The sequence below is a fragment of the Arabidopsis lyrata genome, assembly GCF_000004255.2.
Source record: "Arabidopsis lyrata subsp. lyrata unplaced genomic scaffold ARALYscaffold_7, whole genome shotgun sequence".
In the NCBI taxonomy this organism is placed as follows: Eukaryota; Viridiplantae; Streptophyta; class Magnoliopsida; order Brassicales; family Brassicaceae; genus Arabidopsis; species Arabidopsis lyrata.
Window position 1 is genome coordinate 12,054,396 of NW_003302549.1, and position 22,421 is coordinate 12,076,816.

Below are 22,421 nucleotides of genomic sequence, written 5' to 3' on the forward strand. Positions count from 1 at the left end.
CCATATTTTCCTTCCAATGTTGTCAAATAAGTTTCAGCCTTTCCTTACCTTCTTCATCTACCTTTCTTGATCTTAATACTTGTTAATGTGCTGAATGAAAAAGAGTTTGTGTTCTCTGATATGTCAGAAAGACCAGTTCCATGGCTATTTTAGGGGATTCAGTGCTCCAGTTCATGTTTAAAATTTGGATTCAGCTTTTGAAAACAGGGATGAGATTCTAGTTACAAATGGCGTTAATGGAGATTCGGATTTCCTCTGTTGTGAATTCAGTAAAGAAGCTAGTGGAGAAGGAAAAAGAACAGTTTTTGGTACGAGGGCTTGAAGATTTCGAGAGGTTCTTCTCACCAGACATGAATCTGTATCATTACACTAAAGATCAATGCCATTTTGTGTTGGCTTCCATGAACGAGATTGAAGGAGTAGTCGGAACACAGACCAAGGAGATTGTGAGGAAGATCAAAATGTTGGTTACAGAACAGGACAATCCTGCAGCCAGCAAACCACAGGATGATGATCTTAAGAATGGTAGAGAAGAGTTTGACCGTGGATGGTATGATCGTTTGAAGAATTTATCTTCACTGGAATTGTTAAAGATCTTTGCGTCCTCTGAACTTGAAGATAGGTCCAGAGAGATAGCAATCAGACGACTCAATGTCTTACTCTGTGACCACACTTCAAAGAAGGTGCAAATAGACATTTCAGAGATGAGACAACTCCAACCATTGCTCATCTCTTGCTTAAAGGAAGAAGGAGTTTCCTTTAACAGTATATTCAAAGTCTTAGGTGAGGTGGTGAACCATGTTGCGTATGAGATGTTGATCTGCCAAGAGGAGACATGGTCTGAGCTACGCAATTATATAGCATCGAGTAAAACAGAGTTTCAAAGAGCGGTTTATATCTTCCAGTGCTTAACAATGGCGCTTATTGATGACGATTTTGTGATTCCTGTGATGGAGAATCTTTTCCTAAAGATAATCACAAGGCTAGACCCACCAAGAGAGTTGTTGGTAGATAACAGTAGCTGGGTCTTGGCGTTTATGGGTGGCTTTTGTTTAGCAATTCACTTGATAGAGATGTCAAGTAAAGCTGAATCCGTTAAGGAAATTGCACATAAGATGATAGATTCTATAAGAGAGCTTGTGGGAAGAGAAATGGAAGTTGGGGTTGTGAGGAGAGCTTTTAGAGATGTGGAAAGCATTGTGAAGAAACAATTGGAATGGTACAGTACGAGCCAATACAAGTTCCTTAAGGGTCTGCTTTGGAGACTCTATGCAATCAAAGGCATGAAATGGGAAAGTAAGATTGTGTTGTGGAGAATCAATGTGATTGTTGGGAGAGGAGTTAAAGAAGAGGAAAAAGAGCTACCAGAGAATGAGTTTGATTGGCTCAACCTTAATGCTGAATAGAAAACTAGCTTTTGGTGTTTAGTATCTGATATTGTGCAGAATCTTATTTTTGGTGTATATATAGTTTGCATTGAAGAAGAAAATTGTAAGGAAAGAAATAGATAAGAGTTTAGGAACATGTACTTAGTAGTTCTTAAAGCACTTTAATCTTGAGAGTTACTTAATAATCTTTCATTTACTAGCACTTTTATCTTGATGCTAAAACAAATTCGTAGCATCAACAATACTACATGGTAACATAATGTGTCACAGATTTTCTCAACAAGAATCTGAAACAGAGATTCATCAACTTAAGCCTATTGTTGACGTTGCATCACTCTAAAGCAGATCTATTGGGCCTTTAATTATTAAAATATCACTTAATGGGCTCAATGGGCCTCATAGTTAAATAATTAGGCGATTTTCTCAAACTTCTCTGCCAAAATTCAATTTTATTCCGATCAAGTTTTTATTTTCCAAATCGCTTCGAAGTTCTCTCATCCATCTCTTGGTTCGATTCAATCTCATCCTTTGAAAACCCTAATTTTGTTTGGAAAGATTAAGCTATGGGAGGTCACGGTGGTTTGAATATTCTTCCACAGAAGCGGTGGAATGTTTACAACTTCGACAATCGAGAAAAAGTCCGAAAGGACGAAGAAGCTGCCGCTAGAGAAGAGCAGATCAAACGCGAGGAAGCTAGAAAACGAGATGCTGAATCTCGTCTCGAAGTGCTTCGTAACGTCCGTGGCTTGGCACCTCTGAAACGAGCTTCTCCGGAGGCAGAGAAGGGTAAGGATGAAGCAGTGGTGGTGGCGGCGGCTGTTGTTAAATCCACTGCTGTTGTTGTGGAGAGTGTTGAACCGGAGGAGCCTAAGACGGGTCATATAAATCTATTTGAAGGGATTAGGATATTTGATCCGATTGAGATTCCGAAGAATGATAAGCCTGCGGAGGAGGAAGATCAGAGAAGGAAGAAGATGAGGAAAGAAGCTGCTGCAACGGCGAGAGCTTCTGCGAAAGATGCTGCAGCGAGAGCTGGTGATCCTGATGAGGAGAAGTATAGATTGGGATATGGGGTTGCTGGTAAAGGTGTGAAGCGTCCTTGGTATCTTGAGAAACGGAACGGTGATGATGATTGTGTTCGTGGTGAGGATGATGATGGTGGATATAGAGGTGACGAAGCTAAGAAGAAGAAGATGAGTGGGAAGAAGAGCTTGAAGGAGTTGAGAGAAGAAAGGTTGAAGAGGGAGAGGGTTGAGAAGGAAAGAGAGAGAGCTCTTTTCATGAAACAGAGCCAGAGAGACGGTGGTTTTTCCCGGGGGTGAGTTTTTGATTATATTGGTGGTTCTCGTTTCACACTTTATGATGAAATCTTACTTAATTTGCTTAGTGTTTGTACATGTTAGTAGTTAACTGTTGCTTGATTTATATCCCAAGTGTTGGTTTATTGCATAACACTACTTGATCCTTGTACTTTTTTAGTGCTGATATAAATGAATGCTCAAGTTAGCTTGTGAAATTCTTTTGCAGGCGGTGATCAAATCACAAGGATGACAAAGAAGATGAAAGAAGACTTGATGCAGAGATCCAAAGGTTGTTTCACCTTTTAAAGGCCCTTTTATTGTTTATGAATATGTATATGCGTATAAAGAAAATATCTTTCGACAGATAGGAAAGTGAAAAGGATGTGTAGTGATAGTTTGTTGGTGGAATCCTTTATTATTGCTTGATTTATATCTCTAGTGTTAGTTTATTGCTTAGCGCTATGTGATACTTGTACGTCATTTGTGTTGATAGAATCATGGTAGATGGTTTTGAGTGTGATAGATATTTGAGGATGTTGGCATCAATGGGTTAACAGGTCCTGGCCTTTAGCATACTTAAAATTTTAGTGAAGCATGGTTGTTTGTTAGTTTGATGGTAGCATTTAGACCCTGAAAGTTACTTGTTTCAGCATTGGGTTGGTAGCTGATAATCCCATTGGTTCCAACTAGAACAGGCACTGCAACGTATTGTTTCCAGAAGAAGAGTATGTAATTGAATATATGTGTATAGATGTTTCAACAGATAGAAAAAGAGGAAAGGATGTGAAGTGAATTTGGTGATAGTTTATTGCTTTGCTTCCTGCTAAAAAGTAATAGTACACGTTTGTAAACCTGGCTATTGCATAGTACTTCATTTGTGCTGATAGAATCATGGATCATAGTTTAGAGTGCGTTTTGCAGACATCACAGTCTATTGTCCCGTCCTAATTGTCACAGGTCCTGGAAGGTTTCAGTGCCTAATAGGTTACACAGCTAGTCTTTTCTTGATTGTTTCTCTAAGCCTGTACAGGAAATGTGGTAGATTTTAACACAGTTTTCATTTGATATGGACCCAATGTTAAAGAGTTTTCTTGAATCAAGCTGTTGTTTGTCCCCACTCATTGTCTTAGTTATTTCCCTCATTGATAATAAAAACCTAGAAACCAATTCCAGAGTTAGTATTAGGCAGAGAGTTTTTGGTGAGTGTTGGCATATATAACCTTAGGCTCGTAACCACTTGAAACAACACACTAGTTTTGATTCTGTAGCATATCAGTGTTAGGGCCTGAAGTTAGAGAACTGTTTTGGTAGCTAAAATCCCATTGTTTCCTAGTTGAATATGCACACCAAACTTTTAGTTTTGAGGAAAAGAATATAGGTGATTACTAATATTAGCTTGTGAAATTCCTGCAGACGGTGATTAAATCTTAAGGATGACAAAGATGACTTGATCTAGATATTCAAAGGTGATTCCACGTCTGAGAAGCCCCTTTTGTCATATATGTGTGTAGAGATTCATCACTGTTGTTGGCGTTGCCTTACTCTAAAGCAGATCTATTGGGCCTTTAATTATTAAAATATCACTTAATGGGCTCAATGGGCCTTAAAGTTAAAAATAAATATCAATAATTAGACGATTTTCTCTAACTTCTCTGCCAAAATTCAATTTTACTAGGCTAATACCCGCACGACGTGCAGGTTTTTTCATCCATAATTTGTCAGTTATAGCAATTTACATTGATTGAGTTAATTTGATAAATAGTCCTTTTAGTACTTTTTTGTAACAATCATTTTGATGTATTCTTCTAACTCTCGAGTAAATAATTCATTCTATTTTTTGTTTTTTAGTTACATTGTTTACACTTATTTACAATTACTTACCTTAAAAACAAATAAAATATATATATTGTTATCTTAAAAGTAATTTTATATAAACGAAAAAGTAGTGTTGATTTAGTATCTTATATTTACCTTAAAATAAACCATAAATTCAACTAATATTCACTAATCCTATATATATATATATATTATAGTATATGAAGATATGAAAGAAATTCTAACATCATCTTATTTAATTTTCATACGTTAATAAAATCTAAAATTTAATTAAAATTCCATTGATTTTATGTTTATAAAGAAAAATTTAAATAATGTAATTTCTATATGAGTTTGATATACTTTTGTAACTAATTAAATTGAAATTACTTGATTAATAAGTTAATATCTGTCAATTTTCATATAAGTAAGAATTAATGTATGATTTAAATTCTTAACTAAATAAAATAAAATAATAAATATAATATGATTATATGGCACGTGGCACTCTCTCCACTGCTGACGTGGCGAAAGGATGGAGAGAGTTGGCCAACTTTTATATATATGATTCCGATCAAGTTTTATATTTTCCAATTCGCTTCGAAGTTCTCTTTCCATCTCTTGGTTCGATTCAATCTCATCGTTTGAAAACCCTAATTTTGTTTGGTAAAAACGACTCGTTTTATATAAAGTGCTAATTTCTTATTTTGGGATGCCCAAAAACAAAAAGTAGGTTAAAAATGTATTCGTCGGCGATGTCGAGCAGCCGCCGCTGCATCCACCAGAGGATGAAGTCTTCACTAAAACCGTATCCGATTGGGATGGATTATTCCCGGAAGCAACGACCGAACTGCACCTCTAGCGGTCCATCACCACTGTTTCATCGAGTCAAGTTCCTGATCAATGACATTTCGGATCTTGACGTTGCAGCCAAGCACGCCCGTTTAGCCGCGAGGAAGAGGATGGACCCTGAAGAAGCCATCTTAACCTGCAACGCCATCATAGGAGCCATGTGCAACGCTGGGCGGTCCGGCGACGCCTTGGATATGTTCGATTTCTTTTTCAACAAATCCAAGATGAAGCCAAACATCGCTTCCTGCAATTTCATCATCAAATCCCACTGCGAGCAAGGCCGCCTTGACGACGCTCTTCAACTCTATTCCCATCTCCTCTCCTCGGACAACACTCCTTCTCCGGACCACAACACGTACGACCACTTGACCAAAGCCATGGTTGATGCGGGAATGATGAACCAAGCTCTGGATCTCTTGTTGAAAGGAAGAGCAGAATTGTTCAATTTCCAAAGGCCAGGCATGTACATGAATCTTATTCGTGGCTTCATGGAACAGGGTAATCTCGACATGGCGTCTCAGTTAAGGGACGATTTCAAGACTTGTTCCATACGCGAGTACATCGCAACCCTGGAATCAATATTCGTAGAGTATTTGTTTAAGCAAGGCAAGGATGAGGAAGCTATGGCTCTATACAAGAGCTCAGTGAGCATGGACAACAACGGCTTCACAACAAATGCAACTGTGGGCAATAAGTATTTGAAAATGCTGCTCAAGTACGGCAAGAAAACAGAGGCCTGGGCATTGTTCCAGTATATGCTTGACAATCACGGCAGCTGGAGTAGCTTTGATGCAGATAATCTTAATCTCATGGTGAACGAGTGTTTCGAGGTGGGACGTTTCAGCGATGCGGTCAACATCTTTAACAAGACCAAGGCAAAGAGTAAATACTCGCTGCCTGTGGAAGCATACAAGAATCTTATAACAAGGTTGTGTCAGAATGGGAGGCTGTCCGAGGCTGAGAGTGTGTTTGATGAATTGTTGAAAGAAGAATTCGTGAAACCAGATGATGAAACTTATAAAGCAATGATTCGTGCATATGTTGAGTCTGGAAGGGTTGAGGAAGCCGTTCAAACTGCAAACAAGATGGTCGCTTCTAAAGTCCACGAGGTTACTAAGTTGTTTTTCTAGTTACTTCTGTTTAGCTAAGCTAGGTTAGGTTTCTTTTGCTTTTACATTTGATTCTTTTGCTTTTATATTGATTCTGTTACCTTACTTGGTTTCGTTTACTATGTAGTTAAGACTTTCATAAGTTTGTGAACATACTTTGATGACTAGAGTTTCTAGGTTTGGAAATTTCTTGAGCAGAAGCGGCAACACTTGCAAACCGCTTTCCTTATGGCCCTCAAAAGATAGCTTAACAAGGTTGTTGATTTCGGGCAAAGATTTACAGCAGAAATGAAACACCTTATGATCACACAAACATATTATCAAACTAAAACACCGCCCCGATGATGTTTATATTGGTAATATTGTCCATCGGATAGAGTGAGTTTAACAAGTGTCTTGCTGAAGAAGAATTCATCAGGCTCTAGAAAATGAAAGGTTGATGATGACAAGTGTAGTGCCAAGACTCCACGTTTCAACGCATTGTATATCATATGGTTGACACGAGACTCCTCGAATAGAGATTCCCGTTTGATAGAGAATTTTCAAGGGTTTTCTCCATGAAATCAATGAAGCTTAGTGAGAATCTTCTGGGATAAAATCAGGCAATAGCAAGATTTTCTGAGATTACGTTGGGATCAAGAAACATGGACTCATCGAAATCAAGGTTGTGAACAAGAGGCAACAGATTCCTCCACCGCTTTGAGAGAATTGCTGTGGAAGCAGCAAGCTTAGTACGAAGCAAAGACAAGATCTGACCCAGAACCTCATCTGGTAGGCTGTTGATTGAATTTCCCCAACTATATTTGGTAGCCATTGTATCTCTGAAGCTTTGTTCACTGATTACATTAGCGCAGCATAATAACTAATAAGAAGAAAAAGGTGTAGAGAGGATATGGGCATTAGCGAAGACGTGCTTCTTTTCACGATGGGAACGGCTTATGGCGTATACGTTGCTCAGAATTACAACGTTCCAAATATTAAGAAGCTCACCAACACTGGTCTAGTCATCGCCAAGCACATCGAGGAGAATTACGGCAAACCCAACAACAAGGGCGATGTCAATTGATAGGGTTTACCAATCTCTAGCTGCTGATTAGGGCTTATTATTTGATTTGTTTGAAAATTGAAGACTATTTGATCGTGTGAGATCTTTGTATACAGATATGAAAATTGGGGATTTTAAGGGTGGAATTAATTGCTTCCTTGATACTTCCTTCAGTGATGATTTCGATTTTAAAGGTTCAATGTTATGATTTCAATTTCATCATTTCCTCTTTTATTATTCAAGGTTCTGTTTCTGCAGTAGCTTCACTATAAGAGACAATGGTAACCGGATTAGATAAACAATTAGATCAAATAAGTGTATCTAGATTTTAACTCGCGGTACACCGCGGGATGATTTAATTTTAAAGTTAATATAAAAATATTTTGTACATTGTATGTCCTTATAACATATTTATTTATATTATAGTTTACAATTGTTATTAAGTAACGGTATACCACGAGATAATTATTAATAAACTGAGGGTTTAACCCGTATTAAAGCGGTATATAAATATTGATTTAAATTCGTCCGCCATATAAATCTTTTCCAAAATATAATTCGTTCCGTAATTTCTTAACCCGTCCCGTGATTTGTTTTTATTTTAAAATTTAATAATTATTTATTATATATAAAAGTTTACAAATCATATCATTCTCTAAGACATGTATATTTTAATAAACTAAAGATTTAATATGTATTAAAGTGGCATGTTAATGATATTTTAAAATTTTATAAATATTGTTATTAAGTAACATTATACCACATGATAATTTTTGGTTTTATATAATCTTTTCTAAATGAGATTGATTTAATATGTCTAATATTTGTGGTATTAAAAAAAAGATTTAATCCGTATTAAAATGGCGGATTAATGATATTTTAATCTTTGTATTATTGTTGATTCAAAAACCCGTCCCGCCAAATCCGTCCCGCCAAAAAACTTATTTATTTTATTAATGTTCTTATTTATGATATGATTCTAAATCATTGTCTAAATATTTTAATCGATGTAGAACATTAAACACACACTTTCGTCAATTGGATAATATATGTCCGTTTTTAAAATTTCGAATCACAGTATATGCTGGAAAAAAAAATTGATTTTTTTTTTTTTACTTTATGTATTATATGATGATGCAAAACGGTTAAAAACAAATCAAACAAAGATGATAGAAGAATCATAATTATAAATTTTAATCAAATCTTCTAAATATCTAAATTATTAAATATGGAATATCCGGTGTATGAGTTGGGTTAAATATAACCCGACCCAACAAATTTTTTGTGAAGAAATTTTAAAAACGGATCGGATATCCGATATACCCGGAAGCATTTTTACCCATCCGTCACCAAAGTGTTGCAAAAATACTAGTATAGATTGTATAAATTCATAGCTTTGTGTGGCAGTTCTCTATTAGTCCAAGCAGTTGTGTCAAGTGTTTCCAGGTTTTTTCCAACGGTTTTCTCTAAGCATTATCTGTCACCTTTAAAAACTACACCATAATTTTAAAATATTTGAGATATACCTTACATTTTTATAAAATGACATTTTTACCTTTAATAACTAATTAAAAATCAGAAAATAAGAGTAAAATAAATTAATTAATAATTTGTAACAAATATAATTTTAAATTAAAATTAAACTGTTTATATTAAAAAAAAATAGTCAAAATTTGTTTAGGTAAAATATTTTTTTGGTAGGACTTTTTTAGCTAAACCTTTGTTTACAGAATTTGATTACAAAACTTTATTTAAAAATTAAGGACTTATTTACATATTTAAATTATATAGTTACAAACAATTAAATTGAAATAAATTATAATTTTAATTATATAATAAAATATTCTCTAGATATTTGGTTGTTTTAGTAAATATTTTGGATTATAGTTAATTTAATATTACTTACAAACTTAAAATATATAAAATTCAAAAATATTTTTATTAATTTAGTCAAGATTTTCGAAAAGTATATATTTAAATTACAGTATATCTCTTTCATACTAGTTAAAAATATAATTATACAACTGAAATTTGATTGTTTTAAATTAAAAAAATAATTATCTCATCTAAAAAAATCAGCAGTTCACAAAAGTCGATAATGTAAAAAATCAATCAATTAAAATATAAGTCGACGCTTTTAATAGAAGTCGATATAGAAAAAAATTAAGTCTATTAAAATAAAATATAAGTCGACAGTTCAAAAAGTATACTATATTAATAAATCAACGTAAAAATATAAGTCAACCAAGAATAAACAAGTTAGCTATGTAAAAAACTCAATCAACAAAAATATATGTCGACTGTTTTAAAATAAGTCGATAGAAGATTAATTTAATCGACGAATATGAAATATAAGTCGTCATTTCAAAATATCAACTTTATTAATAAGTCAACATAAACTGAAGTAAATCTACCATGAATAAACAAGCCGACGGAAAAAAACTATAAATCGATAAACAAAAAAATTAAGTCAACAGTTCTAAAAATCGACTATGTTATAAATCAACAAGCCAAAACATAAATCGACTGTTTTAAAATAAATCGATGGTGCAAAAATACTAGTCAACATAAGTGAAAAAAAGTCGATAGTTAAAAAAATCGACTTTAATCTTAAATCAAAATAAAGTAAAATAAGTATACTGAAAAATATGGAGAAATATAATATATATTATTATTTTATTTATTATAAATTACATAATTTTGAATTACTTATTTTTGAATAAATTACGATTATAAATAATACTAGATTTTACCCCGCGGTACACCGCGGGTCGATTTTTTTATAACTAAAAAATTATTTTGCAAAATTTTAAGTTGTATTTGTTTTGTTAATATTGTTTATTTTGTTTAGTGTTTCTGATTTTATAATTAAATTTTGATTTTTAATTCTAAAATTTCATCCATAGTATATTGTTTAATATTAATATCGATCTAACCCCGTTGCACCATATAACCCCGTCCCGTAAAATTAAACATCATTTGTTATTTTTTGAATAATATTTTTATCCACTACGGGTCGCAGGTTCATGCGGATAAGCCCGTAGAGAGTTGTGGGTTTGCGTGTCGACCCACCAAAAGAGAAGCTATCTTTTGAAACCTTTTGTTTTATTTAGAGGTTTTGAGAAAGTATCCCTAAAAATAATTTTCATTATATGAAAAAAAAGAAGTAGAAGAAATTGTAATATCAACATTCCCGATTTTTATATCACTCGTTACTATTAATTTTTTTTTTTGTAGATAAAAATCAGAAGTTAACTAAGTTGAGATTTTTAAAAAGATTGTGTAGAGATTTTTGGTAAATTGTTGAGAACATATTTGATTTCAAAATCTTTACTTAAATAGATAAGGAAAGATTTTGTAGAGACTTTTGCTAAATATATGAAAAATGAATTTCATTTAAAAATCTTTACTTAAATAAAACAAATCTAAATAATTAATGCTAATGGCATGCCATTGTAAATATTTTTCAACTTCAGGATTTATTTGCTAATTGTGATCCAAAAATGTATAGATAGATTATCAACAATAAATTTTTTTTATTTTTATTTATTTAGATAAAGATAAATCTAAACATAGTAAATAATATTTTTATTATTGAAAATAAACTAATTACGAAATTTTAATAAATTTTTGAAATATATTCATTGAACATTAGTTTTAAATTTAATTTATATTATTTTAAATTAATTTATTTAAATAATACTTAAATTATTACAAAGGGTATTATAGTCAATTTATAATAATAAAAGAGTAGTTTTCAAATAACTTGAAAATTGAGTGTAGTTTTCAAATTTCTTATAAAATTTAGTATTATATATATGAAAGTTGACCAAATCTCTTCATATGAGTGACACATCATCATATAAGAAAATGACATATGTGATTTTGCATTAATTAAATAAAAAAATAACAAAATTAAGTGAAAAAAAATCAAAAGTCTTCAATTGTATGAAACATTCCATCAATAACACTTTTAATTGATTTATTATACGCTTCTTATTTTATTAATCTTTTTTTATCAATGGTCATTACTCGATAATGTAAAAATTTACAGTTTAAATGTTTGCTACCTAACCTCTTCTTAGTTTAGTATTTTACCTTGAAACTTTTGTTATTATTATGTTTTGTGATTCATATACGATCATATAATCTTCTTTATTTTTATTTTTGTATCTTTTGGTAAGTTGGTAACATTGACAATGACATGCAAGTTTTTGCAAGTAATAGACTTTTGAGACATTAAACATACCAAAGAATTCAAGACACGATAATTCTCTCAGGTATATGCAAATACAAGGAGATAGATCTAAAAATGTTGACTTAAATGACTCTTCAATTTTTTTTTTTTTTTTTCTTTTTATATGAAAACTCTTGGAGCAAATGAATAGTTAGTTTTACATATGTTGTTTAAATTATGTTAATTCAATAGTATGTCTAATCATGAGACTATTATGATGTGCGTGGTTGGAGCAATAGATCACGAGTGAGTACATAAAACAACGATCTGTTTATTTATAATCAAGTTAGACAAGTTTCAAACTATATAAGTAACATAATTACATACCATTGTATCAATATATCATATATTGTTGTTGTATGTATTTATGTTAGTATAAAAAAATTAGAATCTTAGGTATATAGATAATTAGATTTATATATGCAAAATGTATAATTGATATTTGGAGTAAAAAAAGAATCTAACCATAAAAACTATAACTACATAAATTAGCAACAAAGAACAATATAATTTATTTTTAATAATTTTCAAAACAACAACCCACGTGTTGCGTGGGTATTCACCTAATATTTATAAAAAACTCTCTATTTTGAATGATGAAATTGAGTTTGGCGAGTGAGTGTTTAAGAACTTTTGATGTATTTGTCCCTTTTTTGGATCCATGGAACTCTTCTATTTCCCATGCTTCTAGGGAAAGTACTCAGTTACTACATATATGCCTGGGGTTTTGATTTGCGTTCTCATCTTTTTCTCACATTTCACTTGGTCACTAGCTAAACACAAAATTAGGAATAAACATTTCAGATGTAATAAGTGTATCATTCAAATCACATTGTTCAAATGTGTATCTCAAAGCAAACCTCATGATACATAAAATCTGTCATCAATAATGCCTCTGGTCTAGCTGTTTCTTTTCACATTCTTTTGAAGTTTCCAAGAAGCAAGCAGCGTAAAATCATCTTGCAACTACTGTTGACGTTGTATCCACTCTCTTTAAATCATAATTTATGGGCCTATAATTGTCAAAGTATCACAAAATGAGCCTAAAAGTTAAGTATCAACAATTAGCGACTTTCTTACAACGGCTCTGTTCGTTTACAAGTCTTTGGCGACTAGCGACTGTGACTAGCGACCAACGGCTCTGTTTGTTTGACAGTCGCTGGTCGCAGTCGTAGTCGTAGTCTCTGATCGCTAGCGACTGCTAAACGAACATAACCAACGATTGCGTTTATAGTGTGCTAATTTATGTTACGTGTACAAAAAGTGTAGGTTAAAAATGTTTTCACCGGCGATGTCAAGCAGCTACCGCTGCAGGATGCAGTCTTTATCAAATCGTATCCGTTTGGGAGGGAACATGCCCGTGCCTATGTAGGCAAATTAGAAACGTTCGCTTACAGCCTTTTTTTTTAGAATTAAAGTATTAAGGTTCTTAGTTTTTGTATTAATAGTAATAGTAATTTTAAATGCTTTAAAAAAGGAAAATCAGAAACAAATTATAAGCTAATATTAAAAAAATAACAAATTAGGGTATTAAACTTCTTCTTATGTCAACTTGAGGTTACTTTACCGTTAAGGCATTATTTTTACATTAGTTTCCTAGACTAATTTATTTATCTTTTTGAGATCTCAAAAGTCTCAATAAGGCAACTTCAAGATTGTTAATCCTTTTTATTTTTATTTTTTCATTACATGGATTATTTAATATCTCTTACCGAGTTCTTCTTTGGTTGATCATTTTTTAATCTTCTTTTGTATTTATACGTACTTATTAAAAATTTTATATATTAGACACTACATTTTTCGCTTATGGTCTTAAAAATCCTAGGAACGGCTCTGGGAGGGAACATCCTCGGAAGCAACGGCCGGACCTCACCTTTAGCGGTTAATCTTAAAAATTGTAAAAAGTAAACAATCAAATTTTAATTCATAAATGAATATTATTTCTTAAACTATTTGGATTAGTGGTTCATAGATTTTTTATTAGAGTTCTCATATATGTATATATATGTCCACACGTATAAGAGACTACTCCTAATTTTCAAGGCCCATAATTACTGCATTGGGCCCTTTACATCTTGCTAGAAGAGGCTAAGCCTTATAAGAGACACTCCTAATTTCCAATTGTTACCCTTCCGTTTTCTTCACCTAACACACAGTTTCTAGGGGTAAAGGTGTCAGATCCTATGCTGAAACGTGATCCCAGCATATCCGGTTCTTCTTTATCCTCTGTTGGAGGCAATATTTATGTACACACAGTTACCTCGTACACCTTCAGTAAAATGGACGGTTGAGATTCCCATTACAGTAACTAGCTAATATCTACCGTCAGATTCTCATTTAACAGATTAAGCATACAACGTCAGCTGAAGTGTTTAGATGTTACCATACACCATCTGTAGATAATCTCTTTGCCTTATCACATAATTTTTAAATGCTTTGCAGAATTTTTGTAGGTTGCTTATTTGCTTTTTTCTGTCATATTTTTTTCGTTAATTGTTTGTTGTTGTTATCTTCAACGATAGCGTTGGGCTCTGGAGAAGTGTTTTGATCGCAGAGAAGCTTCGTTCTTTGTAATCTATACAGGTTTGATCATTGAGTTTTACTCTCTTTTTGATCTTATTGCGATCCTGTACCTCGTTTAGATTGCTTAAAGGTTGGGTTTTTAAGTTGATCAATCGATTTAGGTTCGTCTATATATGGCTTTAGGGGGAGTTTCTATGTGTGAGACAAAAGGGTTTTCTAGATTTCGTGAACTTTCTTGTGATTTTAGATATTTGTCTCGGAAGAACGTGATCGACTGATAGATAGAAGAAATCTTGCGTTTAGTACTACTACCTAGATTTGATGCGTTTGTGGGAATTCTGATAATCTGAGTTCTAGAGTTTATGTTTGGGAATTGATGATTAGATTTGAGTGTTGAATTTGTTTTGATGGTTTACTGATTGGCGTCACCTATTTGTTATGTATGTGTAGGCGTGGAAGGTATGGCAAAAAGCTCGTTCAAGCAAGAGCATGACCTAGGTTTGGATCCTAACTTTGTTCTTGCTTTAATGTTTGGTCCTCAAAGTCAAAACCTTGCTTTGATCTAATGATCCCGTTTTCTAAATCTTCAGAGAAGAGAAGGGCGGAGGCTGCTCGGATTAGAGAGAAGTATCCTGATAGGATTCCGGTGAGAATTTCAGTGTCTCTCTTATACATCGATCGATCACACATTTCTAAAGCTATATGTGATTAGCATATCGTTTTGTTTCCATGTTTGGACCAATCTTTTATGTTTCACAATTAGAATTTCGGAGTTTATGCAGCTTAAGTTGTTTTGTTATATGGCCCAGAAAAATATAGTAGTTTACCCTTTTTGTGGCTCTTTCCTTTCACAATTGTTTATAATGATCTTATTAGGATAGCATCTGTTATTCTGGTTTTAAATGGACACCCAACTAAAAGATGGTTATCAAGTTATTATTGTCTGATTAGCTAGCTACATGCTTGTGATATATGTTTGCCACTGTATCAACTACATGGAGTTGTTTGAATTGTAGTGACTATAACAACATTATGACTTTGAATTTGATTGTTCTTTTTTGGAATGTGACTTTCTGTATCTCGATTCTTATTAAGTGCTTGCTTGGTCATACTTACGGCTTAGATAAGTAGATTTGCATGATTCATGTGGCTAAGTGATTGAGTGATGATTGCCACGCATTTATATTTTTGTGGGATCCAGGTGATTGTTGAGAAGGCTGAGAAGAGTGATATACCAACCATCGACAAGAAAAAGTGAGCAGATTAATGGGATCAGTATCCTTTTCATTTGGACCTGACTTGTGAATTGTGATTGATGACTAAGCTTTTTTCAAATTTGCAGATACCTAGTCCCGGCTGATCTGACTGTGGGGCAATTTGTGTATGTTATTCGCAAAAGAATCAAATTAAGTGCAGAAAAAGCTATCTTCATATTTGTGGACAACGTTCTTCCCCCAACAGGTAAACAGATAGATCACCTGTATATTCAAGAGTTTCATCTCTTAACACAAGTAACAAGAGCATAAAAAGGTGTCTACTTTCATGTTCCGGGTGATTACACATACAGTTTATATCTGGCTGATTTGATGTGGTAACTTTGCAGGTGCGCTCATGTCTTCCGTGTACGAAGAGAAAAAGGATGATGATGGGTTCCTCTATGTCACTTACAGCGGAGAAAACACATTTGGATTTGGATCTCCATAATACATCTCTTACTGGATATTTCATTTTACTCTCTATTTCAACGAATATTTCATCTTATTAAGCAAGCCACCTATGTAGACCTTTGGTTGGGCCTATGTACAGAAAACATAAAATAATGTATATAATCTTCTTTCAACGATCTAAAAATCTACTTTATGTGAATCCATCTATCACATCTCTTCCTCTTGACTTTGTTGTGTTTTATTGATGTCTCCAATCTATAAGCCGACATGACACGACGCTTAAGGCACATGGGCCATGACAGTTACAAATTACAAGGCCTATAAGTGTAGAGTAGTTATATGATCAAACTCAATAGAAGTGCGAGCACAAGGGGACTGTGCCACGTGGCAGACACGGTCGGTACCGGTTGAGAGTTGGCCGGCGATGATGTAAGAAAGGTCCCACATTGTCGTTGACGGAGAGAAGAAGGCGACGGTCGGACCATGCTGGCTTGTTCTCATTTTACACTTTTCAATATTGATTTTGTTTTGTTTCATCATATTTATTTTGTTCACAGTTTTGGCTCGATTTATGATCCTCAAAGATTCTCATTCAAAGTCCCAACCGGTCACGTGGAACTTGACTATCGAGGTGAAAGTTGAATGTAAAAGCTTGTGTGTTTTGTCCAAAGACATCAATGTCAAATAGTGTAATGATAAGAAGGTGATCGATTAGGACTTAAGAGAGTAAACACGTCGATCATACAATAATGGTGAGGGTGAAAAAGGGGGAAGAACCGGAGAATAAGTTGAGCAAATGGAAGAAAGGAAAATGAGAATGCAGGAGATGATGACCCCACGAAGACTCTCAAGTAGACAAAAGGTTTGGCCGATCAAGACACCCAATATACATACGATAGATATGTATTGTCTATAAATGCAAAATTGAATGGAATATATATTTGAATAATAGACAAGAGAGAAGATTCAAAAGAAAATAAAAAGAGAAGAGGAACAAGAGCATGTTATGATAATGAAGGACCCCTCCCCCCACCTGCATTCAATGCTTGTCTTACTCTCTTCTGCCTACAAATACTCTCCTTCCCTCTTCGCTTCTCTTACACCAATTAACAACATTTCAAACTATTTTTGTCTTGCTCTAGTCTCATCTCCCTGTATACAGACACAGCTCATATTACAAGTATCTTAAGAACAAGAAGAAGAAGAAAAGAAGTCATGTCTTGCTCTGGGAGGAGTGGACTCGTGATGGTGTTCTGTTTCATTCTTCTGCTTTTGTCTTCCAATGTTGGATGTGCCGCTGCCGCTCGTCGGTTAGGGTCTCATAAGCATCACCACAAGGTTGCTTCTTTGGACGTCGTCAATGGTGGAGAAAGGAGGCGAGTGTTGGGTGGGGTCGAGACAGGGGAAGAAGTAGTGGTCATGGATTATCCTCAGCCTCATCGTAAGCCTCCCATCCACAACGAGAAGTCTTAATTACCCGATCCATATATGCTCCTCTCTAAATATATCATACTGTTATATGCATATGCATTCACCATGTTGGTGGTTGTAATGACTCTTGTGCTATCTATATATATATTCATGACCAACTTCTTTGTTCTCTATTTCTCCTCGTATGCAACAAACAAGGTGCATACTTTTAGTTTACTCAATTTCTTATGGATGTGGCATAAACGATCTTTTCAACATTTGAGATTGTATCAGAATTGTGAAAATCCTTCATTAAGCTTGAATGAACTGTACAAGAAATCTTAAATACAGCCACTAAACCGAGTCTGAAGCTAAACCAATCTAGCACAACCGAGATATGTAGACTTAAATAGATCTCTTTACCGCCATTTTAGCTCCAAGTTGCTCGTAACAAAAGTATCATTACAAAGAATACCAATGTGTGTGAGAGGTAGAAACCCTCATTGAAGCTAAAATATTAAGCTAAGCCTAACATTTGATAACAGAGATAAAAATAGTGTTATGAATATTCCTGATTTCAGCTGCAAGGAACGATGAATGGTTTCACAAATGCAAGGAATTCAGATGTTCTAACACCGAGCTTCAGATCGATTTCTCCACCACCCAACCAGAAGAAGTCTGGTTTAAGTTTGGTTATGGCCTCATCCAATATCACCTGACATTTCCCCCCATCCAACTCGTCAGTATATTTCAATTTCAAAGCAAGGTTAGTCTGAATATGCCAGGGAAACTCTAAACATGAATGATTACAATACAAGCATTTTATTCATATCCCCACTAAAACAAACTTCCAACTCTATGAATACTTCCAAATAATAAGTCAATCTGCAAACATCCAATTGGGATCAAGGAATTCAGCATTAGAGCATAAACAACATAACTAATTACCCTAAAGGGGAAGCCCATTTACTTAATACTGAGGTCTAAAGATCATTTTGAAAGGCTCATGTGTCACAGTAGCACGAATAGTGTGTTGTCTGAAGTGGGCCACTTCCGGATAAGGAAAGGAAGATAAACACATCAATGCAGTAGGGTACGTGCCTAAGATCATATATACACAGACCAAAAAGAAGGCCATTTAAGTCTCTCTGCCTGACACCAATTACTAACTCTGGCACTGGTAGTGCAAAGAAGGTATTGAACTGTAAAAAGCGGAGGTTCTAAATTTTTACTGTCAATGGGGGAAGTACTAAAGACAATGAGTGGGACAATCAGCAGCTGGCTCATAAGAAAACTCTAACTTCTGCTCTGTATCAATGCAAATTGTGTTATAATGCACCACACCCTCCTGTACAGACTAAGAGAAACAAACTAGACAAAACCTAGCTGTGTAACTCATTAGGCACTGGAGCCTTCCGGGCCTCCAGGACAGGACAATAAACTATAGTGTCTGCAAAACGCTTGGCAAGAACATGTGTATGAAAGGGAAAAACTCTCTGTAAAAATTTCTAAACACAAAATACAGCACGAAACTGTTTGTCTAGGAGAAGAAAACACAAGTAGGTAGAGGTTCCTCTCATACTACTCCTATGTCTAATATGTAATTAATAGTGTAGAGCATCAATGAGCAAGCACCAAGAGATGATACCCAGAACATAACAATAATGCATGATGTAGAATATTTTGGTCAGCTTCAATCAAACAAAGATGTTATAATTCTATCACGGAAATAACGGTGTGGAAACAAAACTTACCGGTATGTTTGTCTTCATACCAATACAGGTTACGGCATTGTGCTCAAACCCTGTCAATTTAATCGACGTCTCCTCAGGAGCAAGTCTCACTACACAGAGATTAGCACAATCCTCAGCATAAAGAAGCAACATATAAACTTCAATATGATCATAGATCACAGAAATAAGAAGCACTAACAGTTAAATCTTTTCTTTGGGATCTTGCCCTCGTTTAGTGAATAAAGAAACTGCTTCACTGCTTCAGCATTGAATCTAGCAGTATACTACCATAAGAAAAATAGTCAGATGAATACGATTAAAGAAAGGTGAAAATGCTATTCTACATGAACCATCAAGAGCACCTGAACCACAACCACATAGTATTTTGAGTTGTTGCGATCACTGCAATCCAAAATATTTGATGAAGCTTGAGTATTAACCTGTAATATGGTCAACATTGAGTGAGGAAACAAATACTAGCAGAGAGAATACTAACTTAAAACTCTTCAATGTGTAGTTTCACATGCCAACTACAACTCAAGTAAGACTAAGATTTCAATATTGTTCCATGACCTCTAATTCATACGAAAATTCTACACTTAATGTACCAGAACAATGCTCTTGCAGAGATGGTCGACTGAGGAAGCGCCGAGAACGTTGCGGCGTGATTCGAGAGGCCAGTCGTAGTAATCGGGAGCAACTCTCTTGAAGCAGAAATCGTTAACGCCGCCGGACCGGAGAATGGTGGAGAGGCGAGTCACAGTTTCGTTTTCATCAACTGGTAGAGAAGACGACGGAGGCGCCGAGGAATTCTGTGGGAGAAAAGAGCTCTCGAGGACGGAGATTCTATGGAGGATTTCAATTTGGAGTCTCTCGAGCTCCGCCGCTGCAGCCTCCATTGCTTCTCCGTCTTCGATTTCGAATTTCCGATCGCCGCCGCAGCAAGTTTTGTTTCGTTTCGTACGTTCGATTCTGTAATCTCTGTGATCGTGTCTACGGTAAACCAAAAAAGGAGCTGGTTGATCTGACCCGTTGATTTATTATCCTACGTCGTTTGATCAGTTAAAACTCCGAGCCGGAACTTTTTTTGCTGACGTCGTAGAAAGTCATTACTTATTTGCTGACGAGAATCCGCGTTGGCCCAAATAAACAAATTTGGCCCATTTAGTGCTATGCCACAAAGGCACAAACTATGGTTGTTGGATGAGTAATCTCTACTATTCTGGTTTATGGTTTGATTTCAATTCGTCCATTTGTTTTTTTAGAAACTGAAAAAACTATATACTCCCTTTGTTCCCATGATGTTTTAAGATTTGCACATAGATTAAGAAACAAAAATTCTGTATTATTTAATTAAAGCTAGGATCGGACTCGCGGTCCACCGCGGGAGAATATTGGTTTACATACGTTGCGTTTAATATTGTGTGTGTTTTTTAGTAGAACGAATCGTGTAGTATACTTATAAATATTCACAATAACGAATTGTAGAGAAAATGTAAAATTGTTTATAAATATACCCATCGCATTAATTATGATTTACAAAATAGAATTTTGTGTTTTAAAATTATAAAATTGGACGATTCATGGAAATTAAAGCAGTCAAAATAGGTCAAAAACCGCGGGTCGAGCCCACATCATCTCACTATGGGGCAGATTTGGGAAAATATATTAAACCCGCAAATAAGCGGGCCACATGGATTAATTCGAAGTGGATCATAGGTTTAATCGGTTTTCATCCACGGGTTGGCGGATCAGCCCGCATATTAGTATTTATTGATAAAATTATAATTTATTCAACATGTGGTAATTTAAACAAACTTTTAATAGTATTTTTATTTATTTATTTATTTTAGTAGTATTTTAAATTTTGGTTACTTTAAAATTATTTAAACAAAATCCATGGACAATCCCGCAAATCCGCATACATTCGCGGGATGGTTTGTATTTCATATATCTTTCAATTAATGATAATTGGCTAAAATGAGCGAAATTAATGACAAAAACGTTGATTGTTATAGAATTAGTCCCAAAAACATATGAACAAATTTATTATACGTAATTAATGTATAATATTGTTCGGAATATGCTTTTATTTTTAGTTATCATAAGTATAATCAGATTTTATTTGATTTCCATAAATATTTGATCTTATTTCGATTTTTCATTATTATTCGAATATATATTCCAAAAAAATTTCAAAGATCCGATTTCAGAAATTGGGTCAATTTTCTGATTTTAATAGTATAGAGATATCTCATTATTTAAATGTAAGGTAACAGGTGTTACTAACACATGCAACAAACGTGGGAGTTACACATGCAACAAGTTATCACTCTAATCGTTTCACATTCCTTCATCACCCTCTTATTCTATTTTAATTTTCCGCTTTCGAAAATTTGTTTACTCAAAAATGATTGAAATTTTTAAACTTGGAGCCACAATTATGTTACTCAAAAACAGAAAAATTTAGATTGAAGCCAAAACCAATAACTATATTCCACTAACCTTCTATATATATCAACGTAGGCTTACACCATTTAGTCAAATTCAACAATGGCTTCTCATAGCTTTAATCTAAATTAACCGCTTCAAAACAGTGAACAAGAATATTTGTTTGATTTGAACAAAAGTCCAACAAAAGAGACTTCACAAGAGAATTGTTTGGACGTTCCACTCAACCAAGAGCAAGAAGATTTTTCTTACATAAATTCAGGTATTTTTACCATTAAACAGTATTTTCGCTATTTTGTTATATTGATTCACTAGTATTTTCAAATTATTTGTTAGACACTGCATATATATCTAATTTTTTTAAAACATAATGTAGAAATTTAATCCATAACTAATGCCTTATTTATTTATCATGAGTTTATGAGTTCACGGAGAATTAAAAATGAATCATGTGATTTAGTTTGTTTTTAGTTAAGTTTTTATATGGAGATTTATCTTTAAAAGCCTTTTAAGTCTAAACCGTACTTTCTTTCTCCAAGCGATTTCCAGAATCCTCGAGATACGTCTTCACCGCCTCAAATTTTCCGGTGATTACCTTTCCGATATCGTCGGATTTGTTTTCCGTTTTAACGGATCTGCAGCATACCTCCATGGCTGACAAAGAATTGTGGTATTCTCTCCAAAATCTCAATCTTGGGTTAGAGCGTAGTCCCTTACAGATTTCAAGTGATGCTAAAAGCAAACGAGATGCGGAGCACCGTCTTAGCTTGATTGTCAAAGGGCTGCATCCATCTCAGAATCCAGCTGGGATTAAGGTAATGATGCCGAAGCTATGGAAGCTGGAAGGAAGAGTTAATAGTCGCATCAACAAAGATGGATCAGTGCAATTC

At 34.3% G+C, this 22,421-nt stretch overlaps 5 protein-coding genes and 1 pseudogene across 6 annotated transcripts; 5 read left to right on the forward strand and 1 right to left on the reverse strand.

The window, feature by feature from the left end:
* The first annotated feature begins 140 nt into the window (after nt 1-140).
* Nucleotides 141-1,406, forward strand: LOC9304195 (annotated as a pseudogene).
* Nucleotides 1,407-1,839: 433 nt separating this feature from the next.
* Nucleotides 1,840-4,326, forward strand: LOC9304196 (leukocyte receptor cluster member 1 homolog). 2 transcript variants are annotated; one of them, XR_002330506.1, is made up of 3 exons: nt 1,840-2,706; nt 2,916-2,978; nt 4,103-4,326. XR_002330506.1 is itself a non-coding variant. In XM_021018322.1 (2 exons), the coding sequence occupies exons 1-2, from the start codon at nt 1,952-1,954 to the stop codon at nt 2,920-2,922; spliced, it is 762 nt and encodes a 253-aa protein (XP_020873981.1). In that variant the 5' UTR covers nt 1,840-1,951; the 3' UTR covers nt 2,923-3,151. The 2 variants fall into 2 exon arrangements, 1 of the variants encoding a protein (XP_020873981.1); XM_021018322.1 differs by lacking the exon at nt 4,103-4,326 and having other exon boundaries at nt 2,916-3,151.
* Nucleotides 4,327-5,259: 933 nt separating this feature from the next.
* LOC9304197 (pentatricopeptide repeat-containing protein At3g60980, mitochondrial) lies at nt 5,260-6,486 on the forward strand. The gene has a single exon (XM_021016987.1). The coding sequence runs from the start codon at nt 5,260-5,262 to the stop codon at nt 6,484-6,486; it is 1,227 nt and encodes a 408-aa protein (XP_020872646.1).
* Nucleotides 6,487-14,132: 7,646 nt separating this feature from the next.
* LOC9304199 (autophagy-related protein 8f) lies at nt 14,133-16,136 on the forward strand. Its single transcript, XM_002868081.2, has 6 exons — nt 14,133-14,330; nt 14,721-14,768; nt 14,861-14,916; nt 15,472-15,524; nt 15,613-15,731; nt 15,874-16,136. Exons 2-6 carry the CDS (start codon nt 14,732-14,734, stop codon nt 15,972-15,974), a joined length of 366 nt encoding a protein of 121 aa, XP_002868127.1. The 5' UTR covers nt 14,133-14,330; nt 14,721-14,731; the 3' UTR covers nt 15,975-16,136.
* Nucleotides 16,137-17,042: 906 nt separating this feature from the next.
* Nucleotides 17,043-17,625, forward strand: LOC9306225 (root meristem growth factor 6). The gene has a single exon (XM_002868082.2). It carries the CDS (start codon nt 17,153-17,155, stop codon nt 17,408-17,410), a length of 258 nt encoding a protein of 85 aa, XP_002868128.1. The 5' UTR covers nt 17,043-17,152; the 3' UTR covers nt 17,411-17,625.
* A 7-nt stretch (nt 17,626-17,632) lies between these two features.
* On the reverse strand, nt 17,633-20,162 carry LOC9304201. Its single transcript, XM_002870108.2, has 5 exons — nt 19,689-20,162; nt 19,443-19,520; nt 19,280-19,364; nt 19,102-19,190; nt 17,633-18,062 (listed from the first exon to the last, which is right to left on the reverse strand). Exons 1-5 carry the CDS (start codon nt 19,977-19,979, stop codon nt 17,925-17,927), a joined length of 681 nt encoding a protein of 226 aa, XP_002870154.1. The 5' UTR covers nt 19,980-20,162; the 3' UTR covers nt 17,633-17,924.
* Between the last annotated feature and the right edge of the window lie 2,259 nt (nt 20,163-22,421).

Excerpts from the sequence above, each read along its gene's own strand:
- LOC9306225 (XM_002868082.2), top strand. The coding sequence starts at position 17,153 with ATGTCTTGCTCTGGGAGGAGTGGACTCGTGATGGTGTTCTGTTTCATT.
- LOC9304199 (XM_002868081.2), top strand. The coding sequence starts at position 14,732 with ATGGCAAAAAGCTCGTTCAAGCAAGAGCATGACCTAG. Across the intron at positions 15,525-15,612 it reads CCAACCATCGACAAGAAAAA|ATACCTAGTCCCGGCTGATC; the intron begins GTGAGCAGATTA and ends TCAAATTTGCAG. Across the intron at positions 15,732-15,873 it reads CAACGTTCTTCCCCCAACAG|GTGCGCTCATGTCTTCCGTG; the intron begins GTAAACAGATAG and ends GTAACTTTGCAG.
- LOC9304201 (XM_002870108.2), bottom strand. The coding sequence starts at position 19,979 with ATGGAGGCTGCAGCGGCGGAGCTCGAGAGACTCCAAATTGAAATCCTC. Across the intron at positions 19,191-19,279 it reads CCCAAAGAAAAGATTTAACT|TGAGACTTGCTCCTGAGGAG; the intron begins GTTAGTGCTTCT and ends ATCTCTGTGTAG. Across the intron at positions 18,063-19,101 it reads GTATGAAGACAAACATACCG|GTGATATTGGATGAGGCCAT; the intron begins GTAAGTTTTGTT and ends GGGAAATGTCAG.
- LOC9304196 (XM_021018322.1), top strand. The coding sequence starts at position 1,952 with ATGGGAGGTCACGGTGGTTTGAATATTCTTCCACAGAAGCGGTGGAAT.
- LOC9304197 (XM_021016987.1), top strand. The coding sequence starts at position 5,260 with ATGTCGAGCAGCCGCCGCTGCATCCACCAGAGGATGAAGTCTTCACTA.